Source organism: Corythoichthys intestinalis, chromosome 1, assembly GCF_030265065.1.
Source record: "Corythoichthys intestinalis isolate RoL2023-P3 chromosome 1, ASM3026506v1, whole genome shotgun sequence".
Lineage (NCBI taxonomy): Eukaryota > Metazoa > Chordata > Actinopteri > Syngnathiformes > Syngnathidae > Corythoichthys > Corythoichthys intestinalis.
This window is the reverse complement of record NC_080395.1, coordinates 39,453,703-39,471,829: the sequence shown is the minus strand read 5'-3', so window position 1 is coordinate 39,471,829 and position 18,127 is coordinate 39,453,703. Positions and strand designations below refer to the sequence as shown.

The 18,127-nt window shown below is 39.4% G+C and overlaps 1 protein-coding gene across 1 annotated transcript; it reads right to left on the bottom strand.

Annotated features, from left to right (window-relative positions):
• Nucleotides 1-417: 417 nt before the first annotated feature.
• On the bottom strand, nt 418-11,273 carry eif3m (eukaryotic translation initiation factor 3, subunit M). The gene is made up of 11 exons (XM_057852041.1): nt 11,106-11,273; nt 10,562-10,694; nt 6,814-6,952; nt 6,176-6,299; nt 5,997-6,091; nt 5,746-5,829; nt 5,563-5,662; nt 5,308-5,389; nt 3,716-3,859; nt 3,484-3,544; nt 418-3,148 (listed from the first exon to the last, which is right to left on the bottom strand). Exons 1-11 carry the CDS (start codon nt 11,145-11,147, stop codon nt 3,025-3,027), a joined length of 1,128 nt encoding a protein of 375 aa, XP_057708024.1. The 5' UTR covers nt 11,148-11,273; the 3' UTR covers nt 418-3,024.
• Between the last annotated feature and the right edge of the window lie 6,854 nt (nt 11,274-18,127).

Sequence of the window (18,127 nt, the reverse complement as noted above, 5' to 3'; positions counted from 1 at the left end):
TTCTGGATTTAAACAATCAGATCAAAAACCTATTTAAAAATAAATTTTGAAGTTGCTAAATAATGTTGTAAATGTGGGGGGAAAAAGTGACTCAAAAAAAATTTCACACCATTTTAAACACTGCGTGGCGCTAAATGTGAGACAATGTTGTCGTAATTATGAGCATCTGTTGCTTTACAAACGGCGCCCCATACAATGCAAGATCATTGCCTTTTCGGTACATATACTTTTTTGTACGCTTGTTTACCATGAGAATATTGTAAAATACTGTACCACTTGGGGAACGCTGTTCAAGAACAACTTTAAAGCAATAGTACCGGATTTAAAATGCAATTAGTCTCTTGCCCTGCTTAACCCGCCTGAAACATGAATTTTGGCCCGTTTAACTGCCCCTTCTCTTCTGTTATGACTGTAGTGTTTTTACTGGTAGTGTTTTTTTTTTTTTTTTTTTTTTTTTTTTTAAAATAGGTTCATGTTTGACAGACAAATACTGTATCTGATACACTTGGGCCTTGTGGTCAGTGTTTATTTAAAGCCGATATGATGTAATTGCACTTTATCTGACTGACTACTGCAAGGCGCTAATTGAATGGACAATGAGAACTCCTCTCTTGTACTTGGCGAGGTATCTGGATTCTGTCGAGTCTCAGGATTTATCCAGAGGAATGTTGACACAGAGAAAAGGGCACTAGAAAACGATGGATTCCAGACTTTATCTGCTGTGGGATGTCAAACCGTATCTGTCACTTGCTACAATATTGTAATCCAAATGAGAAATAACATCTCACACTGAGGAATGCATGAAGTTATCCAATAATTCTCACACACTGAGACTGCTGTTTGTGACTGGTCATCACTGCAGTCGCTATTCATAATTTAACAATGCATAAGCACCTCTATCTTGAATTTGATAACAATAAGGTTGTAGCCCTTGCAGAAGATAAAATGACCCCATTATTTACATCTGGGATTTCTCACATGAAACAAAACACTGGGTGAGACAAATTATAGGCAAGGGAGCAGTAGCTATGGGGTGGTGGTGGGGGGGTGGTTTTCCAGCCAAACGTTCTATCAACTTGGCTGCATGACTCTCTTTCTTTGCACTATGTTCCACCTTTTCAGCGGCAGTGTGTTCCTGAGAACGTGTTGTAAAATACACTCCCACTGATAAATTCTAGAGATGCATCTCCCCGTGGACAACAACTGGACGGGGGTGAGTGGTGAATCCATGCAGACATCTGAGAGGATAGGAAAAAGAGCTTAGTCCGAATCGTACAAAAAAGTTCTGATTTCTATTTTTGCTGCTGCAAAGACAAAGTGTCAATAGAGGGGTAGGGATTTTGAAGTTTTGTCAAGAACTTGCCCTTTGGCTGGGGAAGGGTCGCGGCCCTGGGGTAGCACCCACACGGCATCTCTACTCGTCTGCGGGACTATCACTTGTTAGATGGGACTAGGTGAAATTAGACACACTCAAGTAGGAAACCTTGGTGTCAGGATTAGCGATGAGACCGCATAGAATAGGATGCCAACATACTCACACTCGGGGATTTACACAACTACTGGGTCCTAGGCCACATAGCTGATTTAGATACACTTCACTCCTTCCAATCACTTCTCTCAGACCCCCCCATCCTTATCAGGCCCCCCACAGGGTGTCAACCTGAAATATAACTAGCTCACGATAACTCCAACATATTCATAGAGTAGGTGTTTAATGTATTTCTTGTTGTGCTTTTTCTCTCTCCCTCTTTTCTTGTTCCCCCGTAACCCCTTCCTGTTCGCTGCTTTCTCATAATAAATGAGGTTGAATGATCACAATGGATGTATGTCATACTCCCATGTGATAAATTAAAACTGTTCAGATCAATCGGACACTCAGATCTCCATTCTCTGTGTCAAGCAGCTGAACAGGATGTTGAAAAAATAAAACCTGACCTTTACTTGATTATTTTTTGCTTATTCATGCACAACTCCAAGAGAAAGACAATGCAAAAGACCCCAAAGACATCCAAAGCAAAGTGGCAATGATGAGTTCAGTTCTCAGGCGTAAATTGTATTTTTTTTCACTGCGTATGCAATAATTTAAGAAATTCCTTCCCACCCAAAAGTAGTTATCCACTGCAAAAAGAGTAGCTTAATATTTGATAACTTTTTTAGCTCTATAATAATTAATTTTAGTTGTTCTAATAAGTGAGCAAATTCATTTTCATCCTCTGCACCGCTTATCATCACAAGGATGTTGGTGCCTATCCCAGCTAATTATGGGCAGGAGGCAGGGTACACCCTGAACTATGAAACAGACACGCTGCCCCAAGTGCCCAAATATTAAATAACTTTGCATGTAAAATTGTTTTCACTGTTTATTGCTTTTATCTTGAACAAAAAATAAAACATTTAAATTGACTCAGTCAATGAGTCAATTTAAATGTTCTATTTATTGCGCCACTGAACTTGTTTTAAGAGTTGACACCATAATGCTTTAGAGTCGAAGCTCTGAACCCCCCCCCCCCCCCCCAAGATAAAATCCAACACAGTGAATCACACTGGACACAGTTGGACATTGCCTAGCAACCCTGTGAATCACCCCCGAAGCAGTTCATAATACAGTAATACACCATACTGACCCCAGTGTGACGGGTTCATCGCAGTTCACATTAGCGTCGACACCTCTCGCGTGGATCTCCAACAAGTGACCTCATCATTGCAGCCAATTTCTCAAAGCAAGTCACAGCTCATCTAATACTGAAATGCTGTCCTCTTACTGAAACCAGATGTTGGGAAATGCTTTCCAATGCCCCTCTGAATGAATTACACTTAACACCATAAAGATGCTACCCATTGGGTAAAACTGATTTAAACGGCAACAATTAAATACAAACCCGACCAATATCCTTACCCCAAAAAAATAAAAAATAGCATTGAGCTCCACTGTTCTTTTATTGAATGTGTATAAAAGCTGAGAGCGCAGTTGTTAGAGAAGGAATCCAAGGGTAAGGCAGTTGACGGATGGGGTGAAGGTGGAATCTAGGCGGAAGGTGACAGAGTTTGCAGGCTGGTCTTGACAGTCGCTAGGTTGGCTTTCCAGGAGCTGAGGCTGTCGAACAACTGCTGCCACTGCTGCTTGCCAAACGTGCGGTGTGTACTGTGGCTGCAGGGAAGGGTGACAGGAAAATTTAAAGGTCATTATTTTGTGCACTGATTACATTTTTATTTTAACGACTGGAAATAAAGAACACTACAGTTTAAGATGATCACAACACAAAATTTTCATCTTCTCAACAAAATGGTGATTACCAATTAACAGCTCTAAACGTTTAGAGTTGTTAATTGGTATTCACCATTTTGTTTTAGTTGAAATTTTCATTTACTTGGATGTGAGGCGAATTTCAGATATATCGAGTGATTGAAATGCAGCACCTATACCGGATGGGTCTATCAAATGGTGTTTTGTACGCAAAACATAAAAGTCCTGAAAATTTTTACCTGACAACAACTTTTTGCTGAGTCTGGTCGATTTTGCAGTACACCATCTTTGTCCGAACAGCTAAAAAGTAAAGGAGACAAGGTTCATTGTGAGCGAAAGTCAACACTTTAGGTTTCAATGTCACTTTATGGCAATCGAAATAGTTAAACAATGAAAAAAAAAAAAAAAGATTCTACTCAATGCCTCATATTGTCATGAGATACAACATTGAGAATGAAAAATTTCCTTTACCATCAATAACAAAAGCTTCAACATCATCAGCTCCAACTAGTAACTCCTGTTGCATGGTGTCAAATGAGATCTCCTTGAATTCTACCGCCATACCCATGAATGTGAGAAGACGCATCTTGGCCATGTTTTGCTCGTGGGACAGCCCTGTGGAGGGTGGCAAGCAAGAATCATTAAGCCTTCACTTTTACTCAGGGACTTTCCCTGTTGATGATTGTTTTAACATTAAAGGGCAACGCAGTTAGGGATTCCACTAATTAACACTACCACTAATATGCAGTAACCGCTTAGGAATTCTGTCCCAGTAGTCAGGGACAGTCACACTGCTGACGCATGCACATTCTTCTTCCGTGTCAATTGAAGGAATAACAGTGGCTACATATTTAACAAACAGCCAATTGCCAAATGAAAACCAAAAAGCTGTAATTTGTAAATGTTTCAAAACAAACAGTTTTTAAATAACAACATTAAAATGTATTGTATTGAAGTTATGAATGCTTACTAAAGAAGATATTAATTTACATAGCAATTTAAGCTGAAAACCTTGTACCACTATTGCTACCATACTAGCTTTTGAGAATAAATGCTCTAGAGAAGTGATCTCCAACCACCGGGCTGGGGACTAGTACCGGTCCGTGGCACATTTACTACCGGGCCACAAAGAAATAATAAATAATTTTTTAACGACCGCAATATGGCCTGTGCTTCTTGACACATCAATATGCCTATTGACCAATCCGAGTAGAGATTTGTGTACGTCACCATCTAATGGTTGGCCGCCATTACTAGGGTGTTTGCACACCTACAGCAGCCCTGTGTCAGTCAATGTAAACAATAACCTTAGCTGCTTTTGACTGTGTTGCGGGTGGCAACGTCTTCGGACAACTTTTTTACTGGGACAAGGCCACCTGCTTAGCCAGAAGAGGACCCTACAACCAAGTCCATTCTGCATAATATGTGGCTAAAAGCTAGCAAAGGAAGCAACAAAAGCGAATGGACTGAGACCATCGTACCTCGTTGCTAAAGCCAAGAAACCTTTCACGATTGGAGAAGAACTCATTATGCCTGCGACCAAGGATATTTGCCGTCAAGTTTTAGGAGAGGCCGCTGTTAAAAAGGGTTGATTCAGCGTATGGCGAGTTACATTTTCCCTGCACTTAATGTTTTTTTTAGCCCCATCCTGTTATATTACATTGAATCTGTAATTTTCTGCCACACATTTCCCATTCCATGAAAAAAATGGCCCACATTACACCGGTCCATGGTGCAAAAAAAGGTTGGGGACCACTGCTCAACAGGCCTGCAATATACTGTATTAATTGAGTAACCTCATTAAGTAAAAATAATAATAATACAAAATAAAAAAAACTTATGGTTGATAAAAGCAACGAGGCAATTATTTGTAAATTTACAACTGTAATCAATGAGATCTTTTCTAAGCCAAATTCGGATTATGTTCTTATAATTCTGTTGGTCATTTCTTCTCGTTTACAAGCCAAAACATTATTTGTGAATATAAGCAGTATATGTTATAATACGTTGCCCCACTCGTTTTTTTATTCTTCTATATGAAACGATGTGAGGAATGTACTCACCAAGAGAGTCAATGAAGTCCTTGTTATTCTGGTAAAACTTAACATATGCAGCTAGTTTTGCACTCACAAAGATAGTTAAAAGCTGTAAAATTGGAAAGGAAAAGAAGCTTAGACTTGTTCAATGCATTACAACTTAAGTTCTTGTATGTTTTCATCATCGATATCACAAAAGTTGATTTAATTAGCTGGATTTGAGAAAGCTCACACACAGCTGCTTTTAAAAAGGCCTAAAATGTATTACATATCAAAACTCACGTCGTGGATGAGCTCTCCCTCCAGGAAGCGGACTGGCTTGAGAGTGAGCAAATGGTCAAACAGGAAAGTGTTTGGATCTTTTAACGCACGGACAATACATCTAAAAAGCACAGACGGGATATCAATGTGGAAATGCACAGTGCAGATGAGTGGAACTACTTGGGGGGGACGCTGCAAGTTTACCTGTGAGCGTCAACACGTGCTTGAGACGCATTGTCTTCTGTGTAACTTCCCAGCAACTCCACCATCACTTTAGCTGCAGCCTCACTGTCAAATCAAATAAATTGCAGTTTTTTATTTATATTTTCCTGGCACTCTGAGTGTTAACTTTGGAAAGGTAGTTTTTTTTTAATGTTTATTGCAACTCAATAAATAATGTATACAGACAACCTTGCTTGTCTACCTAATCTCTTTGTGGCCAAATATGTAGTCACCTTTTTTTGCAATCCACTAGCGCTTCATACACCAGCCTCAAAAGAGTGTGCTTCTTCTCTGTATTCAGGTTCCAATCAACAATCCACTTGGCCACCTAACCAGCGTGATCAACGCAGGATTTAAACATCAGTTTTAATAAGACGGAAAAGTAGATATCCGCGATTTGGACTAAAAGTACCTGATCGAGGTCAGTAGGAATGAAGGCGATGGCATTGCAGGCAGCTGCTACCTTGATGAGGCTGCACAAGACGGTGTATCTGACAGGTGCATTCTCATCCATGCCATGGAAAAGGTTACTTAGCCTAAAATGCAAAAACACACAAAGGAGTTTAGAAATGGAGCAGTGGTAGAAGCAATTGGTTCCTTCCATTATTTTAGTGTATATCATTGCATTTGGATGATTAAGTAAAATTCAATAACAAATGATTTCTAAAATGGGCACATACAGTAAGTACATTTATACTGTCAAAAAGACATGTTACCAACTCGCCAAGCCCAGCCTAATACATGCTATTATTGACGGCAGAACCTTAAAATAATTTAAAAATAAATAAAGATGATAAAGGCCGCCATCCACTATTAGAAAAAAATCCTGTCATTTTAGCAATATCCACATATTAAATACATCAAGTAATAGTTACTTTAGGTTGAAAAAAAGTAGCTTCATGCACGAGATAACTTCCCGCTTAGTCCGAATGGAACGAAAAAGAGCAAATAACTCTTAGCGGTGGATCACTCGGCTCTTGCGTCAATGAAGAACACAGCTAGCTGCGAGAAGTAATGTGAATTGCATTGTGATTTTATTAAAATACTCACAACTGCATCCTGAGGGAAGGTCTCTCTCCTTCACGGAACTTGACTAATTTCTCACAGAGATTCTCGATGAGAGCCTCTTGCTTCTCCGCCTCCAAGATCAACAGCAGCGATACGATGCTGTTCATCACACTCTCCACATCTGTGGGGGAAAACAGAGACCCCCCAATTAAAGGTATATACAGTATTTTTTATTGACTGTTTTGTTGTCTTAACAGAAATAGTTGAATGTGTTTAAAAAGATTAAGGTAGGTTGAACTAGAGCTGAAATGATTACTCAAATAATTCAAGTAACTCGATTTTAAAAATTGATCGCGGCATTTTCTCCGCCTCAAGGAATCGTTTAATTTTGGCAGCTCTAAGCATGACGTTTTGCCTGGACTACTTTTAATGCGGCACAACGCGCTGACATCACGTGTGTAGAGGCAGAAGGGAGAGGCGGCGGATATATTTGATTTCAACTTCGCATGAATATAGAGGTAACGACGAAGAAGCCGACCAAGCGAGGAGAACGGCACCAGGAAAAGCAGAAAATGTCGAAAGTGTGGGAGCATTTCAAGCTGGAGACCAAGGCAAACACAGTTTCATGTATCTACTGTGAGACAGCGCTAGCATAACTCTACCACCACTTGAACCCGGGGCCCTACCGACGCTTCTGCACCCCCGGCTGGACCCTGCGAAAGATGACCGCCCCCCGAAACCCGGGCTGGGCGCCATTGTGCAACTCACTCGCCTAGCCCCCGCTCAACCGAAGGCCCCAAGGTTATTCCGAGAGCGTAGGAGAAATACTCAGGACAAGGTAAAATGAAGTCAACGTAACACTAATAAATAGGATTAACGTTACTGTACCTTGTTAATATAAAGTTAGCCCTATGGAGGACAAGGGTTCTATTAATTATGACTACTGTCGATGCGTGGCTAACTTGTCTATCATACAGGCTTTATTTAATCTGTAAAAACATAGCGCTATAGAGTGATAAGTAGAGATGGGAATCTTTGGGCACCTAACGATTCAATTACGATTCAGAGGCTATGATTCGATTAATAAATTGATTATTGACACCCCCCCAGCTATTAGCTGCTTTTAATGTTTCGTACATTAGTTACAAAAATTCTGCACAAATCCTCTCAGGCTTAAATAAACTATTTCAGTATGAAGTTAACAGTTACAAACAGTAAATAAAATACTCAAGTCCGCGTTCTGTATCAGCAGCTTTAAACTACATTTAATTAATTTAGTGTTTTGAATCAATCGTTAAAGTTGTTAAAATTGCTCCTGTTATTCCATAATTTCCCTTCTGTCTACTTTCGATATGTGAAAGTTTTAAAACTATTTTAAAGATAGATTCAACTCAAGATTTCGCCGATTTAGGAGTATTTTAGATAAAAAGTTAATTAGGTTCGCTCAGAGGGTTCACTACAACAGCTTTTCAGAGAAGTCTACGACTTTAAGGTGGCGGCTGTTTACTAACGCCGGCAAGTCGCTGCCGAGTGAATCATTTCGCATCTACTTCTTTATACATAAAATATCTATCGTAGCATTATGTATACGTAGTTTGCAGCCGTAGCTCTGTCGGCAGCAGTCAGGTATTAGTCATTACCTGGGTAATGAGTCATGACCCGGGTAATGACAAGCATGATGTTTACGCTCGGTCCGTTGCTTGTTGCGTCACGAACACCGCGCTGACTGTGTTTTATTTCCGCTTTACTTGACATATTTCAATAATCGGAATTTGGATGTTTGTGAATCGTTCTCGTATCTTCCACAGCAGAATCGCGAATAATCTAAGAATCGGAAATTTTGCACACCTCTAGTGATGAGGTTGTAAAATAAAAACATTATAACGCTAACAGTCAATTTTAGCTCGATAGCTATTGATGAATAAAACATCAGGTATCATACATTTATTTTGAACACTGCAAAAACTATCAGGACTTACAACTTAGACTTAAAACTTAACTAGAACTTAAAAATAGCTTGACACAAATGGAAATTCAATCGAAACACGTGGGAAAAAAACTATCTTTTAGGTGATGTGTGTTATAAAGCGTAATGACATTATAAGAAAAGATTTATTTATTCTTTTCATTATAAGATCTTAAGTTTTTTTATTGAAAGCAGTAAATTTGTTTTTTTTTCTCTAGTCAGATCTGAGATGCAATTGTTGGCTCTTTTCAACAATATGCATCTAAAATAAAGACATTGATTGTCTAAAAATTAGAGCTGTCCCGACTAGTCGACATAGTCGACGTCATCGATGACGTAAATCCGTCGATGAGCAAAACATCCCGTCGACGGTTAGTGAAGTGTTAAAAAAATTCTGCGTGGAAAGTTCAGAATGTCGGATGCTCTGTATGCAAGCGGGGAAAGCGGCACAAAGCCAAAAAAAGCGCACCAGAGTGTCCAAAACATTGACTTTTTTCAAAGATACAAAGGAGGGTACACTCTTTTGTCCTGTCTCTTCAATACCAAGCTTGGCTGCACGTCGGCCATGAATAAACACCTAAAGCGCCGTCACCCAGTTTGTAAGTCCATCTAACTAACTAACGACATGTTTTATTGAAGTTGCTAAGCCTGTCACGATATGCAATGAGTCCGGCAGATAAAAATGAGGCCGGTAATTTTCACGGCTGCCTTTTATCGCTGCGCACGTGCATGCATACATTGGTGCGTGCGTGCTGATGGCATATGAGACTCCAGTTCCCTTCTCTTATCAACACGCTGTAGAATTAAAGTTCAGACATACAAAATAAGAAAACACATCTATATTAAACACTGTAACGTTAGCACTGCTACACTGAGGTGAATGGGGGGAAAAAGGCAACTTACTTTAGCCTGCTATAAAACATCGGCAGTCGTCTCGTGAAAGCAAACTTCCGGTTAAAAGGTGACACTTCAAACATGAAAAATCGCTGGTTAACAGCATTTGCAAACGAAAAAAAATTACCAAAAAATCTATTACTGACACTACATGCAATTACAAAAAGTGCTTTTTTTTTGCGGAGTGTAAAGCTGAAGTTAGCGGTTTTAGCGAATGTACTTCCGGTGAACATTTTAAAATAAAAGCATGTCATGTTTTCATATAAATAGCGATTTCTGGAGTTAATCCCACATACTTCAAAATTCAGATTCTACACTAAGAATACCTTTAAAATGACACCCTTTATGAAAAATCTGATTGGCAATGAATAATTACTATAATACTATTATATATAGTACTGTACTATAATATTTATACTAGGTGTTTTTTTAAGAATTGTTTTGAATCATGTTGGAAAGGCGAAGTCAGTGTTCTGAATCTGTTTACATTCCATTCTTTTGCACGAGTTAATTCTATCAGCATTTGAACTCGTTATTTTTTATTGTTATTTACGTGTTTATTTGTACTTAAATACATAATTTACGTGTTCCAATATGTTTTTGTGAATTGATAAGCGTCAACAAAAATGTCATTGCTAAATTAGTAAAAAAAAAAAAAAAAAAAAAAAAAATTAATTATTAGATTAGTCGACTAATCGTAAAAATAGTCGGCTGACTAATCGGGAGAAAATTAGTCGTTTGGGACAGCCCTACTAAAAATGATTCAATATTAGGTGAAATGTCTGTTTTTCATTTATAATTAGTCTTTACCTAAAAAAATGTTTTATCTGATTACTCGATGGAATTTTCAGTAGAATACCCGATTATTAAAATATACTAAACTATACTAAAAAAATACTCGATGCAGCCCTTGCTTGAACTGTTGCTTACCTTTATCGTCTTCTTTCAGGCAAACATCACAAGCCTCAATGATCTGAGCCAGGTCAACGTGAAGTCCGCCTTCTGAGTTCTCCTCGGAAATTTCAGCTCCTTTGGACTTGATGTAGGCTCTCAGTTCCGATGCCTTTGAATAGTCATTAAGCACATATTAATTACTTACTGTGAATTGAGTCTAAAGTTGTGTATTTCTGTTAATAGAATTATTTTAAAATCAAGTCACAACTTCAATGAAATAACAGCTGTCACGTCTTTTGTTTATCTTGTGTCGGCAAAATGATCACATCCAACATTGTCGACAATGTTGCAGAGGTTGACAAAACTACACGACAACAAATAATAACGTTTGTATTCCAGGTCAATCAATTTATAACGATTTTTAGTTCATCTTGTGGCTATGCTGTTGCCACTTATCCGTTTATGCCGAGTTTCCATGTTAGCTTGCTTGCTAATCACTAGCTAGTCTTAATGAATCAACAAAATCAACGGTAGCAAGAATGAAGGAGAAAAAACACGACTGTGTGACATAAAAAGATACCTGGTCTTCTTCCGTTATATCGATGAAAGCCGGAACGCTCATTTTTGTTGTTTTTGTGCGCCTCGGCGACGAGATCCACGCTCCCACCAGGGCAAATCGACCCGGAAAAGAAATGGCAACAGTGCCGGTGAAAGTTTATACTTCCGGGTCTTGTTCTTAAAGCAACAGTGCGCTAAAAGACTGCTAAAAGAGTCATGCCCCCGAACCTTCTCCTTTTCAGCTTCGACGTTTCACAAGCGTTTTGAATTATGTCTCGCTTTTATTGCAGCGAATTATTTCCACTTAATTTATTCCATCCAAATTTATGGCTAAATCCAGCATATCTCTGCTGGATAGCCTCAGCTAATGTAGCCTTAGCCTCAAAGGTCAGCCAGCCTCTTAAATTTGATGTCACCCAGACTTCCACCACTGCATCCATATCTTTCATTCTCTCCTTTCCAGATATCCATCTACTCTCTCTGGGAGATTAACCCTGGATGACTTGGATGAGAGTTACTGAGGTGAAACTGATCCCTTGAAGAGGTTATCAGATAGAGCTGCGGCACATCTGCGTGGACCACCATCACGGGGCCTTCTCAACCCGGAAACATCATGCGTGTCACAGGGCAAACACCCTACATCCAATCAGCCCCACTCACCCGTGGGCGCACGCTTCTGTGCCAAGCCTGATCCTGTCTATTGTTACAATGGTGGGTCACAGGTTGATGGAAGTGAGTGGGGTGAAAAGGGTAAGTAGAGCAAGGGTTCACCCTAAAAACTATGGAGTCGTATTACACACATTTGAAAGGTGCTGCAAATGCTTCAGTTCCAGATTGAATTCAGATAGCCTACAAAAGTTGTTTTCACTTACATTGCTCACAGCTCATTCATCACTAAAATTGGGGTATTTTTAGGACTCATAGGCTACTGAGGTACTTCACTCGAAGTCATTATTCCCTGAAGTACCTCTTGCCACATATTTCTTGCTCTGCTTACAGTTAAGGAACTGAACTCACTGCAGTTAGCCTTTAAAAAAAGAGGGGAAATGGCTTATGGAGTATTTCACCATCGTGCTCGCATGATGCGTCATCTTGTTGGGAAGGCAAGTGCCTGGTACTGAATCCCACCCTCAATCTCGGTTGCCCTTGTACGCTGTCACAGCAAATAATTTATAGATACACTAGCACACTTGTGTAGAAGTAACTCTGTGCCTTTCATTATCTGATTAACAACTGTTGTCAAGTGTCTGGCGTATTTCAAGACCTGAATCCGCTCCCCCCTCCAATTTTTTAAGGCTTTGAAGAACCAGGTGCATGAGACTTTTTTTGATCTGCTTTTAAATGCTGCTGTGATGTTACCCTGGATACAAAATATAATAATCGTAACATTTAATCAATACGTTAAACAAACAAAATTATTTTCTCATTTTGTATTCAATAAGCACATAATGAAATGCTTTTGAGTGGCGTTTGTTTGTAGTATTACCATTTCCTCCAATTGGAAGTAGAAAAAAATGGTTCAAAGGTCAAACTGTCACATCATACAACCTTTATTAATTGCAGGATGTTTTTAATAACATTTTTGACATGCATACAAGTGTAATAATTCAAGTTTACTGTTATTAAAATGTAAAAACAAATCATTTTCCCTCATATTTTTAATTGTCAAACAACTGTAAAAAGAAGATAAACACAGTTTATTGTTACACAGAGCGAATTAAACACTGTACTCAAAACATTTGTCGTATATTCATATTTTTTTCTTTACCTCCTTTTGGGGAAAAAAATGGCATATGAACACCAGTCCCATCTCAGACTGAAATAATGTCTCACGCAGTCAGATCAAAGAGCTCTGAACAAGTTTGCCCCACCAGACTGAGCGACTTAGCCGAACACAACTAAACTGGAAAGTTTTTGTTGTCTGTTTATTGTTTATTGTCGATGACTTAAATTTGCACCTGGCAAAAGAGCCCCAAATCAAAAACCAAATTACATCAACAGAAAAACTGGTGTTCTTATCAGCGCCTAATCTGTATTCTTTTATTTTTCTCTATTATTTAAAACCCGGAGACGTAATTATTGTTGTGAAATCACTCATTTTGTCACCAGAGATTCTCCCTGCTTTGCTTTTTATCCACAGATATAACATAGAATTTTAAATAAAGCAATGTACGACAGTTCAGTCACGCTGATCCACAATGTTCGGTGTGCAATGGACCTAAGAAGTCTTGTTGCAATTTTAATTGGTGCAACTTGATTGACGTAATTTGACCAAAAACTTGTGAGACTTTAGCTTGTTTCTGCTGCATTCTATATCTGATCGAAGCAGTCATTCAATGACAGAATGAAAGTTTATTCAATACGCTAATATTTCATGCCATGTAAGTGATGCTGTCTGCAGAGTAATTCTTATCAGGGGGAGTTCACGCTTGTCCCTGTCATTTTCTTAATTAATGTATGTGTGACTTTTAAAATTTTCATTAGAAAAGATACTGGATTACAGGAAATATGCAGAGACCACCACAATTTTCCTGATCTGTATTTCTGTACCCAGCTAAATGCTAAGTTCCCCCCCTCACCTCTTATGAAAACACAGTGTAGACGTCAGAGGATTGGCTGTCAATTGCAGAAGCCCCATGCTTTCAATAATTTTAAGTCTGGTGAAATATTTTAGTCCAGTTCAGTGGAAGAGTGTCATTTGAACAGTGTCTGGCAGTCTGCTTGATGACGTCAGTTTCCCATTTGATCGTAAAATAAAGATTGTGAAACACAGTGTTGTCAAACATTTATGGAAGGCCAATGTAATGTGAAATGAAATACAATTTTGAGGATATATCACATAGGGATGTAAGAGTAAAATCATTTCACACCACATTTAGTGACTAAAATTGTTCTAGTTTTCAGCAACATTATCAAAATTTGCTTAAAGAAATTCCATATCCGTACTAAAAGTACATGCCTCTAAAGCATTGCAACAAATTTTGTACAAATGCTAAAATACAAAAAGAGAGAAAATAAAGCAAAATACCTTGCACTTTTTGCTTTTTAGAAATTGTCGAAAACAGCAACCAGAATTAATTTTCATGCCTTCATGATACCATGAAATATACAGCATATGCTTTACACTGGTATTTTTCCAGTCCCATTTAGTTCATATCAATTAAATGCTCGAACAGCCCACCGTGCAGTTATTTGAGTATATTTCATGGGATTTGTGCACTGGGTTGTATTCCTATTATATATCCTGTAATTTGCTACAGAAACTTGCCAAGAGAGCTACAACAGTGACTCTAAATTAGAGTGTCGCAAACAACAAGAAAACAAACAAAAAAAACTGGCAAGTAACCCACCCTAATTTATTCACTTAAAATCTCACCTCTCTGCTGGCCAAAGTGCTGTTTAATATAAAAGTACTGCTTTAGCATTGTCTTGTTGCAAAGGAAGTGTGTTGAAGTGAGTTCAGCTTTTTTAACACTTTGGCAGCATTTTGTGGCACGCATGTCAATTATGAACTTATTCAGGAGGTGACTATTATTAAATTGTGATGGGTCAATTCATGATTTCATAAGGGGGCTATTTATTTATTTATTATTATTTTTAACCTGTCCTGTTCAGCTGTTTGACACGGAGAATGAAAGTCTAAGTGCCCGGATGGTCTGAACAGTTTTAATGTTTCACATTGAGAGTCTGACATATTCCCATTGTGATCATTCAACATACCTCGTTTATTATGACAAAGCAGCGAACAGGAAGGGGTTATGGGCGAACAGAAGAAAAGAAACACAAGAGAAGAAGGAAAAGAAACACGAACTACAACAAGAAATACATTGAACGTCTACACCACTAATATGTTGGTGCTGTCGTCAGCTAGATGTATTTCCGGTTGGCACCATGTGGGGGGCCTGTTGACCAGGGAAAGAGGGGGTTGGGGGAGTCTATAAGCTAAGTGATTGAAAGGGGTAGAGTGTACACAAATCAGCTCTGTGATCTAGAACCCAGTAATCGTGTGAATCCCTTGTGAGTGTAAGCCTGTTGGCGACCGACCCTACGCCGCCCAATCGCCAATCCCGGCACCGGGACCCCCCACCCGAGCGCGCCCCATCACTTCCAGCCGCACACGAGTCTCACCAGGCGCGCAACAGCCACGCAGGCGAGCGGAAACGCCACACGGGCACCACCCCAGGGCCACGGCCCCCACCTAGCAAGCCCTCGGGGGGCTTGGGGGGGTTCAGCGCAGCCCGTCCCTCCTCCTGCAGCCCAGCAAAAGGAGCCATGCCCCCCCCCTCCCGGGAAGGGGGCTACTTAATTAGTCACATGGGCCAAGGTAATACATAGGGTAGTTTTCCCCCTCTTAATAAATAAAAATCACAGTTTAATAACTGCATTTTGTTTCTTGGGTTATCTTTTTCTTTTTTTCTTCACTGGTTTGATGATCTCAAACTTTCAAGAGCGGAAGATATACAAAAAATAGGAATTTGAGAAATGTGAAAATACTTTTTAGTGGCATTGTTCATCACTTTTTTTTTGGTAGAGTGGTTCATCCCTTGCTATAATGTTGTATTTTATAATTCTAATTAAAACAAGAAAAAGAATATCAGACAGGCATGAAGCTCACCACATCGTGGGCAGTGACAGGAATACACTAGAGGCTGCTGTAACTCCCTTGGAACACCTCGAGAGCAGTGATAGCACCTCGAGAGCAGTGATTCTTTTTATGTTTATGGCAAATTGCCCACTCAGCCTCCTACAAGATAAATGACTGTGTATTAAGAGTCAGTTAAACCCAGGTGCGGCCTCTCTCGCTGTCTGCTGGCCAAGTGGTGAGTATCCATGTAAAGCAGCTTCGTGGTCATCTTCCAACATGGCCGCCTACCTTCCACCCACTAATTGTCTGGTTCCCACAGTCCTGCCTGTCTGAAAAATTCCCCTCGCTCAGGCTCATCTATCAGTCAGTGACCTTGTCAGGATGTATTGCATGACTTGCTCCGTGCTTCCCAAAGTGAGGTCAATTGGTTGTTAATTATACTTATAAGACGAATCTCCATCTCATTGCATGCTTGCATGCAATTTCAAGAAACAAGCAAACAAACACTGCAAATGCATTTAATGCAGAGTACTAATTTATGGCAGCCCATATCAATATAATCATACAATAACAATATTATTAGCTATGCAACGAACACCATACTTGCCACAAAAGACACTAATATATTGCAACAAAAACAAATTTAGTTTATAAAGACGGTCAACAGTTTAGAATATTTGTTTCTGATCATGGAGAGTTAGAGAAAGATTGATCAACATTCACATAAAGTCTGAATAATTCCAAAACACTGACTGTTTTACCCTTGACAAGAAGAGGAAATGTGTCATGCACACTTTGCAAACCAACAGCAAGATTAGTTATCTGTATGTTCAGTCTCAAGCTATAAAAATGCTACTCTAACATATGTGAAGCATAAATAATTATTACAAAGAAAACAATTTATTATACACAATAAAAGCGTCAAGGGAAAAAAAAAACCTGATCTGTGATGCTGGGTCACCTTTCATCTGTTTAGATTTGTTTTTTCCCCCTCCTATTGGAAATAATAGAATTTGAAATCCAAAGTCAAACTATACAACATATTTGACATTGTTAAGTGTTAGAGAACTGCAATTAGAAAAAAAATAAGTTACAAAATGGTTTCCATCATAAATGTCACTTTTTTCCAATGGTCTAGTGTTGAATCTCTGACCTTTTATTACTGAAGCCGACACCTATCAATATTATTGACCCCTCTAATAGCTTGTAAGCCCTTGTGAATGGTGTTCTTCACCTCCACATATTCAATCAAGCAGATTTTGAGTTGGGATCAGAATCACCTACGATGTACTATAATTAATTATCCATTAACGTCGGGCTTTCAGCTAGAATTTTATGACTTCACTAAGAACATTAGTATGAAAATACATGGCGGCACTTGTGCCATATCACTTAGCTTCCTATCACTAAAAGCACCCCAGTGATCAGTCATGGCAACTTTGGGGTCATTCATTCCTTGACATGGAATGTGCGTGCTTTCGTTCAACTTCATGGCAGCTGCAAGAAAAAAAAAAATCACTGCAGTAGGACAGCAGCTTGTTCCATGATGAAGTAACCTCTTGTCATCAAACAGTGTTTATATTACGCACACTTGCCGGCTTGAACAAGTGTTAAAATGACATATTTAAACAACAGTTAGCATTCAATTAATCTAGCTTGAAACGAAAGTCTCTGTAATACTAATTAGAGACATGTTACACTACATGACCTTTCACTTTTGAGATAACAATACAGGCTATCTCAGCCGTGGTGATGATGTGGAGCAGAGGTCCTAAATAGGTGGACTGTGGCCCAGCTGTAGGAACAGATGACTTTCTATACTGATTTTTTATTGCATTGTTTTGAACAAGGCTTATAATGTAAAATGTACACTTTGGGTCCTCAAATGCTCACACTCCAAACTTGTGCTTTGTTTCTTTGTTCCATTCATTCATTCATTCATTTCAATTTACAATGAGTCTAAAAAAATCAGTTTTTCCTTTTTTTGCATTACTTGTATCACATTTGTCAATAATTGCCTCTAAGAGTTTTTTTGTTTTGTTTGTTTCATTTTATTTTAGTGGTGGTTTGTAAAGAACAAATCCCAATTTGATAAAACTGCTACGAAGAGTGTACATTTTGATGGCCATGAAAGTTCCCCAAACTGGTGATGAAGTGCAGTCAGGGCAAAAAGGTTCGTGGCAGGTGTCAAGTGGTCCATCCATCCATCCATTATCTTCCGCTTGTTCCGGGATCGGGTCGCGGGGGCAGCAGCTTTAACAGGGAAGCCCAGACTTCCCTCTCCCCAGCCACTTCAACCAGTTCTTCTGGCGGGATCCCAAGGCGTTCCCAGGCCAGCCGAGAGACATAGTCTCTCCAGCGTGTCCTGGGTCGTCCCCGGGGCCTCCCGCCGGTGGGACATGCCCGGAACACCTCTCCAGGGAGGCGTCTGGGAGGCATCCGAACCAGATGCCCGAGCC